Source organism: Narcine bancroftii, unplaced genomic scaffold (genome assembly GCF_036971445.1).
Source record: "Narcine bancroftii isolate sNarBan1 unplaced genomic scaffold, sNarBan1.hap1 Scaffold_105, whole genome shotgun sequence".
NCBI lineage: Eukaryota > Metazoa > Chordata > Chondrichthyes > Torpediniformes > Narcinidae > Narcine > Narcine bancroftii.
The window spans coordinates 637,233-658,852 of NW_027211821.1; the positions used below are offsets into that span (position 1 = coordinate 637,233).

The 21,620-nt window shown below is 44.1% G+C and overlaps 1 protein-coding gene across 1 annotated transcript; it reads left to right on the plus strand.

Moving 5' to 3' along the window:
* The first annotated feature begins 976 nt into the window (after positions 1–976).
* LOC138750204 (craniofacial development protein 2-like) lies at positions 977–14,441 on the plus strand. The gene is made up of 2 exons (XM_069912340.1): positions 977–1,107; positions 13,775–14,441. The coding sequence occupies exons 1-2, from the start codon at positions 1,072–1,074 to the stop codon at positions 14,348–14,350; spliced, it is 612 nt and encodes a 203-aa protein (XP_069768441.1). The 5' UTR covers positions 977–1,071; the 3' UTR covers positions 14,351–14,441.
* The last annotated feature ends 7,179 nt before the right edge of the window (positions 14,442–21,620 follow it).

Genomic DNA, 21,620 nt, shown 5'->3' on the forward strand with positions numbered 1-21,620 from the left:
CTAAAGAATTCGGGTTGTTCTGAAGCTTGATGCTGTGTTACAAGACCAGAGGATCCCAAAACCCAGCAGCAGTAGATATTCACCAAGACAAATGGGGACTTAAACAAAAGCTGATTTTAATTATCTTTAAACATGAAAATGGAATTACACTTTAACTTATCACTATTTTACTAACTTACTTTACCTAACTTACCTCCCCCCCTCTAATTCTAAGTGCACATGTGTGTAATGTGTGTGTGAGTTCAGGAAAGTTCTTTGGTTCATTGTTCAATCTCACTTCTCATTCCTCCAAGTTCACTGGTTGCACGCCATTCTTCTACTCTGCACAGAAACCAGGTTTGGTGCTCAAAAGGTAAATAATTACTGTTCTGGAAGGTTCTTGTTGGTTTTCAGAGAGAGGCGTGTTGTTCAAGGAAGTATTAGGGTGTTTTTGACTCAACGTACCAGCATCTGAAGTCCGTTATCTCTTCAGAAAAGCTCTGATCGCTTTAGCATGGAGCAGAGCTGGACCAGGACTTTGCAGGTATTTAGGGGAGAGTGTGGGCAGGGTTTGTTCTGGACCAACAATCTCACCAAATGACTCTGTTTGAAATCAAGATTCAAACCATTTTGAGGAATACAACAGGAATTGTTCAACAAGAGCCTGGTGTTCCCTGAGGAGTTTTCTTTCAATAACAGAAATAATTTTTTTTTAACAGCCCGTTAATATTCCTGATACAGATCTTTGTATTTAACTTTCAGGTTGCTATCTGTTGTTCACTTGGAGGCCTTTAATGGGGTGACGGGGTAGAATCTTTGCTTTAACCAAGCAGTTCTCTTGCAATTTTCCAGCTGTAGGATGCGGTGCAGTTGCTTGCAAGTTTAGCAAGTGGGATTATGATGTGAAACTGCAAGTCACAGCGTCATTTTTGTGTTTGAAAATGCAAATGTGAAAATTTTAACTTTGGTCTCCTTGGTTTCCTTAAGTTTACAGAGGAGACGTTGGGTCAAGCTGAGAAGACAGAGTTGGATGCCCATTTGGCGAATCGGCTGGGCAAAGCAGAAAGCTCAAAACGAGGGTCTGAAAAAATAATGAAGGAGACTGAAGTGGCGTTGAACCAAACCCAGGTAAAGAATTTAATTTTGTGCTGTGTACTTAAGAGACCAAACGATTTGGGGTTTTAGTGGTGACCTATTTAAATGAACAAAATCTGATTAGAATTGAAGTTCATGGAATGTTTAGAAATTGCCACAAAAAAATGGAGCATATAAATTAGATGTTGTAATTAAGATAAATGAACAATACAATGAGCCTGATGTTACAGCATCTGCCTCCCTCTACCGTACATCACTGTTAAACTTTCTCCCCAATATGAACCTGATGTCAAAGTATCTGATACAGCTAATTGAACATCACTGTTAAACCTTCTCACGAATATGAATCCTGTCTCATAGTTTCTGATTCAGTCTATAGTCCATCAACGTTAAACTTTCTCCCCCCTGTGAACCTGGTGTAATACTATATGCCTCAGTCTACCGTCCATCACCGCTAAACATTCTCCCCACTGTAAACCTGGTGTCACAGTATCTACCTCAGTCTCCCATACATCACCCTTAAATCTCCTCCCTACTGTGAACCCACTGTCAATGTATCTGCAATAGTGTAATGGGCATCATTTTTTAAAAATTCTTCCCATTGTAAACATAACATAACATAACAATTACAGCACGGAAACAGGCCATTAGGCCCTTCTAGTCCGCACCGAACCAAACACCCCTTTCTAGTCCCACCTCCCTGCACAATGCCCATAACCCTCCATCTTCTTCTCATCCATATACCTGTCCAACCTTTTCTTAAATAATACAATTGACTCCGCCGCCACTATTTCTCCCAGAAGATGATTCCACACAGCTATCACTCTCTGAGTAAAGAAGTTCCCCCTCATGTTACCTCTAAACCTCTGCCCCTTAATTCTTAACTCATGTCCTCTTGTTTTAATCTTTCCTCCTCTTAACGGAAATAGTCTATCCACATCCATTCTGTCTATCCCTTTCATAATCTTAAATACTTCTATCAAATCCCCTCTCAACCTTCTACGCTCCAAAGAATAAAGACCCAATCTGTCCAATCTCTCCCCATACTCCAGATGCTTAAACCCAGGCAACATTCTGGTAAACCTTCTCTGCACTCTCTCCACTCTGTTTATATCCTTCCTGTAATTAGGCGACCAGAACTGCACACAGAACTCCATATTAAATTAGGCCGCACCAACGTCTTATACAATCTCAACATCACCTCCCAACTCCTATATTCCATGCAATGATTGATAAAGGCCAGCATACTAAAAGCCTTCTTCACCACCCTATTCACGTGAGTTTCTACCTTCAGGGAACGATGTACCGTTACTCCTAAATCTTTCTGCTCTTCTGTATTCCTCAATGCTCTCCCATTTACCACGTATGTCCTATTCTGATTCTTCTTACCAAAATGAAGCACCTCACACTTATCAGCATTAAATTCCATCTGCCATTTTTCAGCCCACTTTTCTAAGCAGCCCAAATCCCTCTGCAATCCTTGAAAACCCGGAGTCCAGTATCTGCCTCAATCTACCGTACATCACTGTGTAACATTCTCCCCAATGTGAACTTGGTGTCACAGTATCTATCATAGTTTATCGTATATTACTGTTAAACTTTCTCACTGTTGTGAAGGCATAATCTTAATATCTGTCTCAGTTTCCCATACATCATTGTTAAACCTTCTCCCCCTGTCAACCTGGTGTCACTTTATCTACCACAGTTCATTTCACATCATCGTTAAACCTTCTTCCTACCGTGGTGAACATGGTGTCACAGTATCTGTCACAGCTTATTGTAAATCACTGTTAAACCTTCTCTCTAATGTGAACTCGGTGTCCCAGTATCTGACAAAATCTAACGTACATTACTGTTAAACATTCTCCCCACTGTGACATTATCTGCCTCAGTCAACTGTACATCACTGTTAAACCTTCTCCTCACTGTGAACCTGGTGTCACAGTATCTGACACAGTTCATCACTGTTTTCTCCCCACTGTGGTCTACCGTCACATCAAAAATAAAATTCTTCCCTCAATGAACCCAGTGTCACTGAATCTGCTGCAGTTTTCCTTACACAACTATTAAACCTTCTCCACTCTATGAACCTGGTGTCACAGTATCTACCTCAGTCAATCATACATCACTTTTAAACCTTCTCCCCACTGTGAACCCAGTGTAACAGTATCTTCCTCAGTCTGCTGTACATCACCGTTAAACCTTCTCACTACTGTGAGCCCGGGTCAGAGTACTTGCCTCAGTCAACCATACATCACCGTTAAACATTCTCACTTCTGTGAACCTGGTGTCTCAGTATCTGCCACAGTTTATCTTACATCACTCTTAAACCTTATCTCCACTGGAAACCTTTTGTCAGAGTTTCTGCCACCGTTTATCGTACATCACTGTTAAACCTTTTCATTGCTCTGAACCAGTGTCACAATTTCTCTCTAAGTTCACCGGACATCAGCAATAAACTTTCTCCCCACTGTGAACCCAATGTCTCAGTATCTGTTTCAGTCTCCCGTGTATCAACATTAAACCTTCTCCCCACTGTGAACCTGTGTGGCAGTTTGTGCCAGAGTTCGTTGTACATCACCATTAAACCTTCTCCCCACTGTGAACCTGTTGTCACAGTATCTGCCTCTGTTTATCTTACATCACTGATAAACCTTCTCCCGAACACGGTGTCACAATATCTACCTCAGTCCACTGTATATCACTGCTAAATCCTCTCCCCACTGTTTACCCGGTTTCACAGTATCTGCCTCATTCTACTGTACATCACTGTTAAACCTTCTCACCACTGTGTGTCCAGTTTCACAAATCTGTTTCAGTCTCCCGAAAATTACCATTAAAATTTCTCCCCACTGTGAACTCTGTGTCACTGTATCTGCAACAATGTATCTATCGTGTGTCACCATTAAACCTCCTCCCCACTGTTAACCCGGAGTCACAGTATCTGCCTCAGTCTACTCTACATTACCGTTAATCTATCTCTCAACTGTGAATCCAGTGTCACAGTATTTGCCACATTATACCATACATCACCGTTAAACCTTTTCCCCACTGTTGACCTGATACCACAGCATCTGCTGTAGTTTATTGTACATCACTGTTAAACCTTTTTAATACTGCTGTGAACCCAGTCTCACTGTATCTTCCTCTTTCTTCTGTATATCACCGTTAAACCTTCTCCCCACTGTGAACCCGGTGTAACAGTATCTGCCTCAGTCTGCTGTACATCACTGTTAAACCTTCTCACTACTGTACGCCTGGGGTCTGAGTACCTGCCTCAGTCAACCATCCATCACAGTTAAACATTCTCACCTCTTTGAACCTGGTGTCTCGGTATCTGCCACAGTTAAATCACTGTTAAACCTTATCTCCACTGGAAACCTGTTTTCAGAGGTTCTGCCAAAGTTTATCATACATCACTGATAAACCTCCCCACTGAGATCCCGGTGTAACTGTATCTTGCTCAGTCTGCCGTACATCACCATTAAACCTTCTCCCAACTGTGAATCTGGTAGCACAGTATCTACCACAGTTTATCGTACATCACTATTAAACCTTCTCACTTCTGTGAACTCATTTTCATGGTTTCTGCCAACATTTACCGAACATCACTGTTAAACCTTCTCACTACTGTGAACCCTGTGTCATAGTATCAGTCTCAATCTACCGAAAATCACCGTTAATCCTTCTCCCTAATGTGAACCCACTGTCACAGGATCTGCCTAAGTCTACCGTACATTAATGCAAACCTTCTCCCTACTGTGAACCCGGTGTCGCTGTATCTGCCCCAGTTTAACATACATCACTTTTAAACCTTCTCCCCATTGTGAACCCAGTGTTTCAGTATCAGTCTCAGTCTCCCATGTATCACCATTAAACCTTCTCCGCACTGTGAAACTGATGTCACAGTATATGCCAGAGTTTTTTGGACGTCACTATTAAACCCTCTCCCCACTGTGAACCCAATGTAACTGTATCTGCCTCAGTCTCCCGTATATCACTTTTAAACTTAGTCCCCACTGTGATCCTGGTGTCACAGTGTATGCTAAAGTTTTATGCCCATCACTGTTTAACCTTCTCACTGCTCTGAACCCAGTGTCACAGTTTCTGTCCCAGTCTACCGTACATCACCATTAAACATCTCCACACTGTGAATGTAGTGTCAATGTATGTGCAACAGTGTGACGTGAATCACCGTTAAACTTCCTCCCCACTGTGAACCTGTTGTCACCGTATCTGCCACAGTTTATTGTACATCACTGTTAATCCTTCTCCCGACTGTGAACCCAGTGCCACAGTATCTGTCTCAATCCACCACACATCTGAGTTAAACCTTCTATTCACTGTGAACCTAGTGTTATAGTCTCTGCCACAGTTTATTGTACATCACTGTTATACCTTCTCAATAGTCTGAACTCGGTGTCACAGTATCTTCCAAGTTCTACCAAACTTACCATAAACATTCTCCCCAATGTGAACCTGGTGTCAATGTACATGACACAATTTATCGTACATTACTGTTAAACATTATCCCCACTGTAAACTTGGTGTCACAGTATCTGTCTCAGTCTACCATACATCACCATATTACCTTCTCCCCACTATGAACCTGGGTCACAGTATCTTCCTCTGTCTTTAGTACATCACCATTAAACATTTCCCAACTGTGAAACTTGTGTCACTTTATCTGCCACAGTTTTTTTTACATCACCATTAAATCTTCTTCCAACGGTGAACATAGTGTCTCAGTATATGCCAGAGCTTATCGTAAATCTCTGTTCAACCTTCTCACTCCTGTGAACTCGGTCTCACAGTTTCTGCCAAAGTCTACCGTACAGCACCCTTAAATATTCTCCCCACTGTGAACCTCAATATACTGTACATCACTGGTAAACCTTATCCTCACTGTTAACCTGGTATCAAAGTATCTGGCACAGTTTATCGTACATTGCTGTTAGATTTTCTCACTGCTGTGCACCCAGTGTAACAGTGTCTGTCTCAGTCAACCATACATGATCATTAAAGCTTCTCCCCCTGTGAACCTAGTGTCACAGTATCTGACTCCGTCTTCCGTACAACACTGTTAAACCTTATCCCAACTGTACACTTGGTGTTATGGTATCTTCCTCAATTTACCATACATCACCTTTAAACCTCCTCCCCACTGTGAACACAGTGTCACAGTATCTGCCTCAGTCTACTGTACATGACCATTAAACTTTCTCCTCACTGTGAACCTGGTGTCACATTATCTGACACAGTTTATCGTACATTACTTTTAAACCTTCTCACTGCTGTTAACCCAATGTCACAGTGTTTGTGAAAATTTATCGTACATCTCCGTGAAACATTCTCCCCACTGTGAAGCTGGGGTCAGGTTACCTGCCTCAGTCTGCCAGGTACAGCACCAATTGCTCTCAGCCAAAGGTGCTGTAGTTGAGTTTGGGTGACCAGAGGTTACTGCTCAAGAAGGCCAGGGGCTGCCATTGCCCTTCAATGAATTGCTCCAGTGCGCCCCTTACTGCTGTGCTGGATGCATCTACTGTGAGAGTGGTGGGTGTCTCTGGCCTGGCGTGTACCACAAGGATTGTGTTGGCCAGTGTGTCCTTGGCCCTCTGAAACACCTCCAAATCCTCATTGTCCCAGGTAATGTCTTTACCTTTCTCCGCATGATGTGGGCCACTACCAGTATGGATTGGTTATAAAAACTAATTGTACCGGTGAATTCCTGCAGCCCCTTCATTATGGGGGGTTTGGGGAAGCACTGAACAGCCTCTACCATTTCAAGCAGGGGTTTAGTTCCATGCCTGTTGATTTGATACCCCAGGAAGTCGAACGTTTCCAACCTGAACTGGCACTAAGTAAGGTTTATAGTGTCCAAATTGCTGCAGTCGAGTGCACAGACGCCTTAGATCACACATGTCAAACTCAGGCCCGCGGGCCAAATTTGGCCCGTGATATAATTATATTTGGCCCGCAAGATCATATCAAATATGTATTAGAGCTGGCCCGCTGGCCGCCGTGCCAGTATAGCGCATGCACAGCTAATACTACAAATCCCAGAATGCTTTGCAAATGCATTGGCACTGACCCGTCAGCCCGCTAATCGTCCCCACCTCCTCTCTTTACTTTCATTAGGATCTGCGACCTGTCGCCAAACTCACGTGTAATAAACCCCTTACGAAAAATGGCCAAACGAAAGACAGAAAACAGGACCTTTCAAGACAGGTGGAAGGCAAACTCTGACCCCACAGTTTGATGAATTTGTATTTTTTTCCTATATCTGACATGATCATCTCTAATCTATTCATTTTTTCTTCTGTACTTTTAATTCTTCTTTTTATTTCATTAAATTCTTGTAATTGCCATTCTTTTACTGATTCCATATATTCTTTAAAAAAATATATCCATTGTCTTGCCCTTCCCTTCTTCTTCCATTTCTCTGTGTTCTTCTACTTCTTCTTCCTCTGGGTTGCTCATCTGTTGTTTCCTCGATTTATTTTTACTCTTCTTTCTTGTTCTCGTTGTTTTCTATGTTCTCTTCTTGATGTTGTGCTGTGGCTGTCATTCTCAGCTGTGGAGATCGACTCCTCAGCTGATCCCCCCTCCCGTCAGTGTTTTTTTTTTGTCTTGCGCATCGCGCATGTGCGAGGAGTCGCGCCAGCGCAGTTGTGCACTTTTGCTTGGCTCCGCGAGCCATTTTTGTAGTCCCGAGCTCGGGACTTTGACTGACCTGAGGTAGCGGGCTTCTCTCTCCACAGCGGGCTTCCTCGGACAGGTAAGGCCTTCACCTTCTTCTTCTGATGTCTTTTCTTCTTCTCTTCTTCCCGTTGCTTTCGACTTTTCTTTCTTCGCTGCCATTTTCTTCCCACCTTTACTTTCACTTTATTTTAATTTTTGTGTTTGTGCCTTTGTGTTTTCTGTGTTTTATTTAAACTTTTCCAGAAAGGGCTGGAGTTCCCCGACTGGCCACTACTCCATCACGTGACTCCTCCATGTGACACAGTTTATCGAACATTACTGTTGAACATTCTCCCTAATGTGAACCTGGCGTCACAGTATCTGCTACAGTTTATTGTACATCATGTTAAACATTCTCCCTACTGTGAACCTCGTGTCACAGTATCTTACACAGTTTGTCGTACATTACTGTTAAACATTCTCCCCTCTGTGAACCTGGTGTCACAGTATCTGACACAGTTTATCGTACATTACTGTTAAACATTCTCCCCACTGTGAACCTGGTGTCACAGTGTCTGACACAGTTTATCGTACATTACTGTTAAACCTTCACCCCACTGTGAACCTGGTGTCACAGTATCTGACACAGTTTATTGTACATCATGTTAAACATTCTCCCTACTGTGAACCTGGTGTCACAGTATCTGACACAATTTATCGTACATTACTATTAAACATTCTCCCCAATGTGAACCTGGTGTCACAGTATCTGACACAGTTTATTGTACATCATGTTAAACATTCTCCCTACTGTGAACCTGGTGTCACAGTATCTGACACATTTTATCGTACATTACTGTTAAACATTCTCCCCAATGTGAACCTGGTGTCACAGTATCTGACACAGTTAATTGTGCATTAGGTTAAACCTTCTTCCCGCTGTGAACCTGGTGTTACAGTACCTACTTAAGTCTACTGTTTATCAACGTTAAAACTTCTACCCACTGTGAATCGAGTGTCACAGTATCTGACACAATTTATTGTACATTAATGTGAAACATTTTCACTCCCGTGAACCCATTGTCTCAGTATCTATCTCAGTCCACCGTACATCACCGATAAACATTCTCCCCACTGTGAAGCTGGTGTCAGAGTATCTGCGTACGTCTATCGTACATCACCATGAAACCTTCTCCGCGCTGTGTACCTAGAGCCATGGTATCTACCTCAATTCACCGTATATCATCGTTAAATCTTCTTCCCACTGTGAACACAGTGTCACAGTATTTGCCTCAGTCTACTGTACATCACCGTTAAACTTTATCCCCAATGTAAACCATTTGTTAAAGTTTCTGCGAGCATTTATCATACATTACAGTTAAACCTTCTCTCCATTGTGAACACTGTATCATAGTTTCTGCCTCAGTCTACCATACATCACTTTTAAAACTTATCCCCACTGTGCACCTGGTGACACAGTATCTATCTCAATTTACCATACATCAGCGTTGAACCTTATCCCCCAATGTGAACAATTTGTCAAAGTTTATGCCAGCGTTTATTGTACATCACAGTTAATCCTTCTCCCCACTGTGAACACTGTGTCATAGTATCTGACACAGTTTATTGGACATGAGTACTAAACATTCTCACTACTGTGAAACATGTATCACTGTATCTGCAACAATGAATCGTGTATCACTGTTTACCCTCCTTCCCACTGTGAACCTGGTGTCAAATTATCTGTCTCAGTCTATCGTACATCACCGTTGATCTATATCTCAACTGTGAATCCATTGTCACAGTATTTGCCACATTATATCATACATCACTGTTAAACCTTCTCCCTAATGTGAACCCACTGTCACAGAATCTACCTAATTCTACCGTACATTAATGTTAAACCATCTACCTACTGTGAAACCGGTATCACTGTATCTGCAACATTGAATTGTGTATCACCGTTAAACCTCTTTCCCACTGTGAACCTGGTGTCACAGTATCTGCCCCAGTTTATCTTACATCACTGATAAACCTTCTTCCGACTGTGAACCCGGTGTCACAATATCTACCTCAGTTTACCATATATCACCAATAATTCCTCTCCCCACTGTTTACCCAGTTTCACAGTATCTATCTCAGTCAACCATACATCAGCGTTAAACCTTCTCCCCACTGTGAACCCGGTGAAATAGTATCTGCCTCAGTCTCCCGAAAATCACCATTAAAATTTCTCCCCACTGTTAAATCTGTGTCTCTGTATCTGCACCAATGTATCATGTGTCACCTTTACACCTCCTCCACACTGTGAACCCGGTGTCACAGTACCTGCCACAGTTCATTGAACCTCACTATTAAACCATCTCACTAATGTGCACCCGGTTTCACAGTATCCATCACAGTCCACCGTACATCTCCGTTAAACCTTCTCACTACTGTGAACTTGTTGTCACAATATCTGCCATGTCTATCGTACATTAAGTTAAACGTTCTCCCCAATGTGAACCATTTGTCACTGCTTCTGCCATAGTTTATTGTACATCACAGTTAAACCTTTTCACTGCTGTAAACCCATTGTCTCAGTATCTATCTCATTATCATTAAACCTTCTCCCGACAGTTTATCGTACATTAGTGTTAAACCTTCTCCCTGCCGTTAACCCAGTGTCACAATGTTTTTGCACAGTTTTTTCGTACATCTCCGTGAAACATTCTCCCCACTGTGAAGTTGTGGTCAGAATACCTGCCTCAGTCTGCCAGATACAACACCGATTGCACTCAGCCAAAGGTGCTGTAGTTGAGTTCAGGTGGCCAGAGGTGTCTGCTCAAGAAGGCCAGGGGCTGCCATTGCCCTTCAATGAATTGCTCCATTGCGCCCCCTACTGCTGTGCTGGAAGCATCTACTGTGAGAGTGGTGGGTGCATCTGGCCTGGCGTGTACCAGAAGGATGGTGTTGGCCAGTGCGTCCTTGGCCCTCTGGAACACCTCCAAATCCTCATTGTCCCAGGTAATGTCTTTACCTTTCTCCGCATGATGTGGGCCACTACTGGTATGAATTGGTTATAAAAATTAATTGTACTGGTGAATTTATGGTGTGTTTGGGTAAGCACTGAACAGCCTCTACCTTTTCAAGCAGGGGCTTAGTTCTGTGCCTGTTGATTTGATGCCCCAGGAAGTCAAACATTTCCAGCCTGAACTGGCAATAAGTAAGGTTTATAGTAAGTCCAAATTCCTGCAGCCGGGTGCACAGTCGCCTTAGGTGGTCTCTGTTTAGCTTCATTGCCACCATCTTGATATCTTGTGGTTACTGCCACCCTCTGCTGTTGGAGAATATATTCCTTGGTCTCAGCCCCTCAATGTGACTAAGAGCCCCTTAAATGCCCCAAATGTTTTGGCCTTCACTCCTGGCAAGGCATTCCTGGCATCCACAACTTTGGGTAAAAGAAAATACCCCTGATATCTCCCCTAAATCTTCCTCTCTTTGCTTTAGACAGATGTCTTCTAGTGTTTGCTACTCCCATCTGGGTTTCAGGCAAACTGAAGGGCATCTTTCACTGAGTTTCTGGTTTTCCAGCAGTTCTGGATGTCTGTCTCTGGATGCTCTGCTCCGTGGACCACCCCGCAGTATCCCATCAAGTCCTGGAGTCTCTGTGTCAGCAATTCTCTGCTGACCACTGCCTGACAGACTTGTGGTCAAAAGTGTTTGTCTATGAAACCGTTCCCAGGAAGGTGAAGGGGCAAAGTCCTGTTGACTGGGTCATTGAGCAGCACCAGGGCCAGACCACTCTTTCGCAACATCTGAGCCAGGTAGAACCTCAGCACATAGCGGCATTTGGTGCCCTTGCACTTTGGTTCAATGGACAGCCACACACAATGATGGCCATGCTGGTTACACCCTTGTCCCCATTGATTGAACATACATGGTCCTTCTCCAGACTCTATCCATTTTGGACCCCCACATGAATAGGAAATCTGTTTTGGGAATTGCCAGGGTGGAGGTGTGGGGACGGGCCACACCTGCCCCACGTGCAGCAGGACCGAGAGTTCCTTGCACCTTGCAACTGATGATCCGATTGACAGAGTTGGGCATCTCTGTGGTTCTCCCTGTCTCCTGGAGCTGGGGGTCTCTGTACTGCTCCCCATCTCCTTGAGTTGGTGCTTTGTTCTCCACCAGCCCCACAAGACAACCAAGACCCTTGGATGGAGAGCAGAGGTGCAGAGAGATCAGTGAGAACATGGGTAGTTTCAACAGTGTGGGGTCCATCCAGGTGCCTGATAACAGGAGGAAACCAAGGGGGAAGGAGGATGCAGGACATTCATTAGCAGGACATTGCGAGAGAGTGGGGACCATTAGCGAAAGTGACAGTAAATGGACATGTATCAAAACAATTTAACTTAAGCAGGTCAACACGACAGGGATGCCCACTATCACCTTTATTGTTTGCGTTAGCTATAGAACCACTAGCAGAATTGATAAGAACAGAAAATAATATAAAAGGGATAAAAATAAAAGACAAGGAATATAAAATCAGTTTATTTGCGGATGATGTTATAGTATACTTAACAGAACCAGAACTATCAATAAAAGAATTATATAAGAAATTGAAGGAATATGGAGAAGTGTCAGGTTACAAGATCAACGTAAATAAAAGTGAAGCAATGCCTATGAATGATGCGGATTTCTCAAAATTTAAGAAAGAATCACCATTTAGATGGCAAATGCAAGCAATAAAATACCTAGGTGTACAAATAAACAAAAATCTCGGCCAACTATATAAACTCAGTTATTATCCACTAATGAAAAAATTACAGGATGATTTAGAGCATTGGAAAGATTTACCATTAACACTAATAGGAAGGATAAACTGTATTAAAATGAACATTTTTCCAAGGATATTATACCTATTTCAGGCATTGCCAATACAACTGACAGAGAAATTCTTCAAGGAGTTAAAGAAAATAATAAGGAAATTTTTATGGAAAGGGGGAAACCGAGGATAGCACTAGATAAATTAACAGAATGGTATAAACAAGGTCGAGTGAGGCAGGCGGAGGCCCTGGTCCGGACAGGGAGTGGGAGGCGGCGGCCCCAGTCCGGGCACAGGGAGAGCAGCAGTGGCCCCGGACACGGTCCGGGCGAAGGGTATACGGCGGCGGCCCCGATCCGGGCAGGAGCAAGGGGGAGACGGCGGCCCCGGCCTCGGTCGAGTGGGGCAGGCGAAGGCCCCGATCCGGGCAGAGAGTGGGAGGCGGCGGCCCCAATCCAGGCACAGGGTGAACTGCAGCGGCCTCGGCCCCGGTCCGGGCAGTATGGACCAACCTAGGAGGGGAGGCAGGCCCCTCCAGCCCGGGTAAGAAACCTGCATAGGAGAAGGCCACTCCGATATAAAACCTACAACCCAAGGACCTCGCTGCCACGTCCCAGCTTGCTTGGCCACGGCACACGAACCATGGGTGTAAAGGGTGGGGCCAGTACTGCGCGCACTGCACTCCACCTAAAAGCTCCTTTGCGCAGGCCCGAGGACAGGTCCACGTCCTCCCTCTCCACGTCCTCCCCCTCCACGTCCGCCCCCTCCACGTCCTCCTCCTCCACGTCCTCCCCCTCCACGTCCTCCCCCTCCACGTCCTCCCCCTCAAAAGATGCTCACAAACTCAAGCTAGCATGCTGGAACATTAGAACCATGCTAGACAAGGCTGACAGCCACCGACCTGAACGTCGGTCTGCTCTCATTGCACATGAACTCCTCAGACTTGACATCGACATAGCCGCTCTCAGTGAAGTCCGCCTGGCAGATGTAGGCAGCCTCCAAGAACGCGGCGCGGGCTACACACTCTACTGGTCTGGCAAGCCTTCGGATGAACGACGCCTATCTGGTGTAGGCTTCATGGTCAAGAGCTTCATTGCCTCCAAACTCGAAAACCTTCCGACAGGCCTCTCGGACCGAATCATGTCCATGCGACTCCCACTTCAAAACAAGCGTCACATCACCCTCATCAGTGTCTATGCTCCAACCCTCCAGGCGGAACCAGCAGAAAAGAACAAGTTCTACACCGACCTGCGCAACCTCATCCAACGTACCCCTACAGCCGACAAGGTTGTCATCCTGGGCGACTTCAACGCTCGTGTCGGCAAAGACTCAGAAACCTGGCCAGGAATCCTGGGCAAGCATGGCGTCGACAAGTGCAACGACAATGGGCGCCTCCTGTTGGAGCTCTGCGCAGAACAGCGACTTGTCATTACAAACACCCTTTTTCAGCAGAGGGACAGCCTTAAGACCACCTGGATGCATCCCCGATCCAAACACTGGCACCTCCTGGACTACATCCTGGTGCGAGAAAGTGACAAACAAGATGTGCTCCACACCAGGGTCATGCCTAGCGCGGAATGCCACACTGACCACCGGCTGGTTCGCTGCAAGCTCAACCTTCACTTCAAGCCAAAGCCCAGGAACAATAAAGCCCCCAGAAAGAGGTTCAATGTTGGAAACCTGCAGTCAGATGAAGCGAGAGGAAACTTCCAGGCAAACCTCAAAGCAAAGCTCGACGTTGCAACCGCCTCACGGACCCGTCCCCTGAAACCCTCTGGGATCAGTTGAAAACTACCATACTGCAATCCACTGAAGAGGTACTGGGCTTCTCCTCCAGGAAAAACAAGGACTGGTTTGACGAAAACAGCCAGGAAATCCAGGAGCTGCTGGCAAAGAAGCGAGCTGCCCACCAGGCTCACCTTACAAAGCCGTCCTGTCCAGAGAAGAAACAAGCCTTCCGTCGCGCATGCAGCCATCTTCAGCGCAAACTCCGGGAGATCCAAAATGAGTGGTGGACTAGCCTCGCCAAACGAACCCAGCTCAGCGCGGACATTGGCGACTTCAGGGGTTTCTACGAGGCTCTAAAGGCTGTGTACGGCCCCTCACCCCAAGTCCAAAGCCCGCTGCGCAGCTCAGACGGCAAATTCCTCCTCAGCGACAAGATCTCCATCCTCAACCGATGGTCAGAACACTTCCAATCTCTTTTCAGTGCCAACCGCTCAGTCCAAGATTCCGCCCTGCTCCAGCTCCCTCAACAGCCCCTAAGGCTAGAGCTGGATGAGGTTCCCACCCTGGATGAGACATATAAGGCAATCGAACAACTGAAAAGTGGCAAAGCAGCAGGTATGGATGGAATCCCCCCAGAAGTCTGGAAGGCTGGCGGCAAAACTCTGCATGCCAAACTGCATGAGTTTTTCAAGCTTTGTTGGGACCAAGGTAAACTGCTTCAGGATCTTCGTGATGCCACCATCATCACCCTGTACAAAAACAAAGGCGAGAAATCAGACTGCTCAAACTACAGGGGAATCACGTTGCTCTCCATTGCAGGCAAAATCTTCGCTAGGATTCTACTAAATAGAATAATACCTAGTGTCGCCGAGAATATTCTCCCAGAATCACAGTGCGGCTTTCGCGCAAACAGAGGAACCACTGACATGGTCTTTGCCCTCAGACAGCTCCAAGAAAAGTGCAGAGAACATAACAAAGGACTCTACATCACCTTTGTTGACCTCACCAAAGCCTTCGACACCGTGAGCAGGAAAGGGCTTTGGCAAATACTAGAGCACATCGGATGTCCCCCAAAGTTCCTCAACATGATTATCCAACTGCACGAAAACCAACAAGGTCGGGTCAGATACAGCAATGAGCTCTCTGAACCCTTCTCCATTAACAATGGTGTGAAGCAAGGCTGTGTTCTCGCACCAACCCTCTTTTCAATCTTCTTCAGCATGATGCTGAACCAAGCCATGAAAGACCCCAACAATGAAGACGCTGTTTACATCCGGTACCGCACGGATGGCAGTCTCTTCAATCTGAGGCGCCTGCAAGCTCACACCAAGACACAAGAGAAACTTGTCCGTGAACTACTCTTTGCAGATGATGCCGCTTTAGTTGCCCATTCAGAGCCAGCTCTTCAGCGCTTGACGTCCTGCTTTGCGGAAACTGCCAAAATGTTTGGCCTGGAAGTCAGCCTGAAGAAAACTGAGGTCCTCCATCAGCCAGCTCCCCACCATGACTACCAGCCCCCCCACATCTCCATCGGGCACACAAAACTCAAAACGGTCAACCAGTTTACCTATCTCGGCTGCACCATTTCATCAGATGCAAGGATCGACAATGAGATAGACAACAGACTCGCCAAGGCAAATAGCGCCTTTGGAAGACTACACAAAAGAGTCTGGAAAAACAACCAACTGAAAAACCTCACAAAGATAAGCGTATACAGAGCCGTTGTCATACCCACACTCCTGTTCGGCTCCGAATTATGGGTCCTCTACCGGCACCACCTACGGCTCCTAGAACGCTTCCACCAGCGTTGTCTCCGCTCCATCCTCAACATCCATTGGAGCGCTTACACCCCTAACGTCGAAGTACTCGAGATGGCAGAGGTCGACAGCATCAAGTCCACGCTGCTGAAGATCCAGCTGCGCTGGATGGGTCACGTCTCCAGAATGGAGGACCATCGCCTTCCCAAGATCGTGTTATATGGCGAGCTCTCCACTGGCCACCGTGACAGAGGTGCACCAAAGAAAAGGTACAAGGACTGCCTAAAGAAATCTCTTGGTGCCTGCCACATTGACCACCGCCAGTGGGCTGATAACGCCTCAAACAGTGCATCTTGGCGCCTCACAGTTTGGCGGGCAGCAACCTCCTTTGAAGAAGACTGCAGAGCCCACCTCACTGACAAAAGGCAAAGGAGGAAAAACCCAACACCCAACCCCAACCAACAAATTTTCCCTTGCAACCGCTGCAATCGTGTCTGCCTGTCCCGCATCGGACTTGTCAGCCACAAACGAGCCTGCAGCTGACGTGGACTTTTTACCCCCTCCATAAATCTTCGTCCGCGAAGCCAAGCCAAAGAAGATAAACAAGGAGGCCTACAACTGCCAAACTTTAAAAATTATTATAGAGCCGCACAATTAAGATACCTATCAGATTTTTATCAAACAAGGGAAAAGCCAGATTGGACTAGATTAGAATTAGATAAAATAGGGGAAAAGACACCTAAACACATATTATATAAATGGGATGAAAAATTGGTACAACATAGAAGTTCTCCAGTATTACATCATCTAATCAATATTTGGAAGAAGATTCATGTAGAAAGAAATAAAACAAATTATCAATTACCAAAACTAATATTGATGCAAAACAAGTTACTCCCTTTTACAATAGATAACCTTTCCTTTAGAGAATGGGAGAAAAAAGGGATTAAAAGAATAGAAAATTGTTTTTCAGAAAATAGATTATTATCCTTTGAACAAATGAAAGATAAATACAATATAACTCAGGATACAGCACTGGCATATTACCAATTGAGATCCTACTTGAAGGATAAATTAGGAAGCAGTTTGAGTTTGCCAGAGGGAAGTAACTTTGAATATGTGATTACAGATACAATGATAATCAAAAGATTTATAACAAATATGTATATTAAACTGCAAGAAAAGGAGAATGAGGAAACTAATGGTAAAACTAAACAAAAATGGGAACAAGATTTAAATATAAAGATAAAAAAGGAAACATGGGAGAAGTAATGCTCTGGAACGATGAGAAATACAATAAATACGAGGTTACGTATGATACAATATAATTGGATACACAGGCTATACATTACACCTCAAAAGTTAAATAAATGGGACCCAACAGTATCTGATAGATGTTTTCGATGTAAAAAAGAAATGGGAACAACAATTCATGCAATCTGGACATGTGAAAAAGTAGAAAAATTTTGGGAAGATCTCAATCAGATATTAAATAAAATAACAGAAAACAATATTCCAAAGAATCCAGAGATCTTTCTCCTAAGTAACATAAAAAACAAAGAATTTGGAATTGATTTGGAGGATGCACAAAAAAGATTTGTTAAGATAGCTCTAGCCGTAGCAAAAAAAATGTATTATGTCAACCTGGAAATTGGAAGATAATTTGAAAATACAACAATGGTATATAGAAATGAATAAATGTATTCCATTAGAAAAAATAACATATAGTTTAAGAAATAATATTGAAATATTCGAACAAATATGGGAGCCTTATATTAAACACAATTGCGAAAACCTACCGGGGACAATTACTACCTAAGTTAACGGAAGGAAAAGGAAATGAAAAGAATGGACTCAGTGGAATTTCTGGTGTATTTTTATTGAATGACAACATTGTCTGACTTCTTTAATGTATCCTAGATTTTATACCTTAAATGGACGGGAGGGGGTAGGTGGGGAGGGTGGATGGGGAGGAGGGGGGGGGGAGAAAATGACATTGTATATGTGTGAAAAGGAAAAAATGTGTATCATGGTTAATGTGATTTATGGTGTGAAAAATAAAAAAATATAAATAAAAAAAAACGAATGTTTCTAATTTAAGCAGCCACTCACCTCTGTCTGATTTCACTGTTTCCATCTCTTGATCTACTGCCCATTTGAATATAATTACTCCTTTAAGGCAGAATAGTTGACAGTGGTGTTTTCCCCATATAGCTTACATAAATACATAGAAGATAGGAGCAGGAGTAGGTCATTTGGCCCTTCGAGCCTGCTCTGCCATTCAGTGAGATCATGGCTGATCTTAAAGTGCAGTACCCCATCCCCGCCTTCTCTCTGTAACCCCTAATTCCCTTATACTGAAGAAATATATCTAATTCCCTCTTAAATATATTCAATGAACCTGCCTCTACTGCCCTCTGTGGCAATGAATTCCACAGATTCACCACCCTCATGGTAAATAAATTCCTCCTCATCTCAGTCATAAATGGTTTGCCTATTATCCTCGAACCATGGCCCCAGGTTCTGGACTCCCCCACCATTTGAAACAGCCCTTCTGCATCCATTCTGTCCAGTCCTGCCAGAATTTTATATGTCTCTATGAGATCCCCTCTCAATCTTCTAAACTACAGCGAGTACAATCCCAATTTGCGCAATCTTTCCTCATAAGTTATTCCTGCCATTCCAGGTATCAGCCTCGTGAATTGCCTCTGCACTCCCTCCATTGCAAGAACATCCTTCCTTAGATAAGGTGACCAAAACTGCACACAATACTCCAGGTGGGGTCTCACCAAGGCTCTGTACAGCTGCAGTAAGGTATCCTTATTCCTATACTCAAACCCTCTTGATATGAAGGCCAACATACCATTTGCCTTTTTAACCACCTGCTGTACCTGCATGCTCACCTTCAGTGACTGGTGCTCAAGAACCCCTAGGTCTCTCTGCACTTCCCCATCTCCCAATCTATTGCCATTCAAATAGTAATCTGCCCTCCGGTTTGTATTACCAAAGTGGATAACCTCACATTTATCCACATTGTAGTGCATTTGCCATGTATCTGCCCAGTCCCCCAATTTATCCAAATCACACTGGAGCTTCCTGACCCCCTCTTCTATCCACACAACCCCTCCTAGCTTAGTGACATCTGCAAATTTGGAGATATTACATCTAATCCCCTCATCTAGATCATTAATGTAAATTGTGAACAGCTGGGGTCCCAATACAGATCCCTGTGGCACCCCACTGGTCACCGCCTGCCACTCAGAAAATGAGCCATTTATCCCAACACTCTGTCTTCTATCTGCCAGCCAGTTCTCAATCCACATCAATACCTTGCCCCTAATCCCATGAGGCTTGATTTTGCATGCCAGACATTTATGTGGGACCTTATCGAAGGCCTTTGGAAGTCCAGGTACACCACATCCATTGGCTCTCCCCCATCTATATTACCTGTCACCATCTCAAAGAATTCCAATAGATTTGTCAAGCACGATTTTCCTTTTGTAAATCCATGTTGACTCTGTCCGATCCCTTCTCTGCTAGTCATAGGCTCCGCTATTACATCCTTAATAATGGATTCCATCATTTTGCCCACTACTGATGTAAGCCTCACCGGCCTATAATTCCCTGCTTTTTCTCTACCCCCCTTTTTAAATAGTGGGATAACATTAGCTACCCTCCAATCCATGGGCACTGATCCTGAGTCCATTGAGTTCTGGAAAATAATTCAGAATGTCCACTTCCTTAAGTACACTAGGATGTAGATTATCAGGCCCTTGGGATTTATCGGCCTTCAATCCCTTCAATTTCCCCAAGACCATGTCCTTAGAGATACTGATTTCTTTCAGCTCCTCCCTTCCTTCAGCTCTATGTTTCCCAACATCCTTGGGAGGTTATTTGTATCCTCTCTTGTGAAAACAGAACTAAAGTAAGAATTTAATTGGTCTGCCATTTCCTTATTCCCCATTATATATTCCCCTGATTCTGACCGCAAGGGACTGTTGGAGATGAGAAAAACTGAAATTGCAATATGAACATGAAGAAATGAAGAAAATAAAATTGATACATAAGTAAATGAATGAAGCCAGTGCAAACAACATGAGACATGGATATTAGAAGGCAGGAAGCTGACACTGTCTGAGTAAGATAAGAATCTCCTCCACCAGCAAGTTCACTGAATGAAGGAGAGAAGGACAGACAATTGAGAATAGAAGTAGAGTTAGTCTGAACGAGATAAGGGTGGCCAAGCCCCAGATAGAATTAGCAAGGCTTGCATAAATAATTAGAAGACCTTAGACAGTATTAGCAAGTTATACAAATATAATTAGTAAGCCATACAACAGATTTATCAAGTATGCATATTTAACTAGTAAATCCTAGACAAGATTAACGAACCCTGCAGATGAAGGGACTGTAGCCCTGAGAGTGGGGAAGGTGTGAATGGGGACAAGGGCTAGGATGTGAATAAGGACAATGAGAATAATGGCATACGAAGACACCGACAGGATACCCCCTGGTCCTCCAAGTCTACTGAAACTGCATGTAGGCAGGAAGGATTGCCTCTGCCAAACCCATCCAGGGGGCAGAAGAATGTAAGGGGGAGGGTATTCTGATACTGAAATTTACTGTATAAAAGTTGGGTGAGCCCCAGTGTATGTGTGTATTCCCAGGGTAAGGGGAAGCACCCAACTTTGCATTGTTGCTGTAATAAATGTTCTTTGTTCTCAATATTTGTCTCAAGCAATTTCTTTAAAGGTACTTCTATTTCTAAAAGGACCTACTCTGGATTTCACCAATCTTTTCCTCTTGACATATCTATAAAAGCTTTTGCAGTTGGTTTTTATGTTTGGCACAAGCTTACTCTTGTAATTTATTTTTACCCTCTTGATTAATCCCTTTGTCCTCCTTTGCTGCATCTTGAACTGTTCCCAGTCTTCGGATTTGGTACTTTTTTGGCCAATTGATATGCTCTCTCTTTGGACCTAATGCTGTCTCTAATTTCCCTTGTTATACACGGTTGAGTCACATTTTTTGGTTTATTTTTATGCCAAACTGGTATAAACGATTTCTGCAATTCTTCCATTAGATCTGTGAATGCTTTCCATTGTCTATCCACGGTCAACCCCCCCCCCCCACCATAAACACCACCCAATCAATCTTACTCAACTCCCATCACATACCATCATAATTCCCTTTATTTAAATTCAGGACCTTAGTCTCGGTTTTAATTTCTTCACTCTCCATGTCGAGTGTGAATTCGATCATATTGTGATCGCTCCTACCCAAAGGACCTCGTACAACAAGATTGCTGATTAGCCCCTTTTCATTGCATAATACCCAGTCTAAAATGGCCTGCTCCCGAGTTGGTTCCTCGACATATTGGTCTAGATAACCGTCCCGTAAACATTCAAGGAACTCCTCCTCCTCAGTATTTTTACAAATTTGGCTAGTCCAATCAATATGTAAATTAAAGTCTCCGACAGCTGTTCCCTTATCTAATTTCTTTTTAAGCCTTCCCTCACCTCTACATTACTATTTGGAGGCCTATATACCACCCCCACTAACGTTTTCCGCCC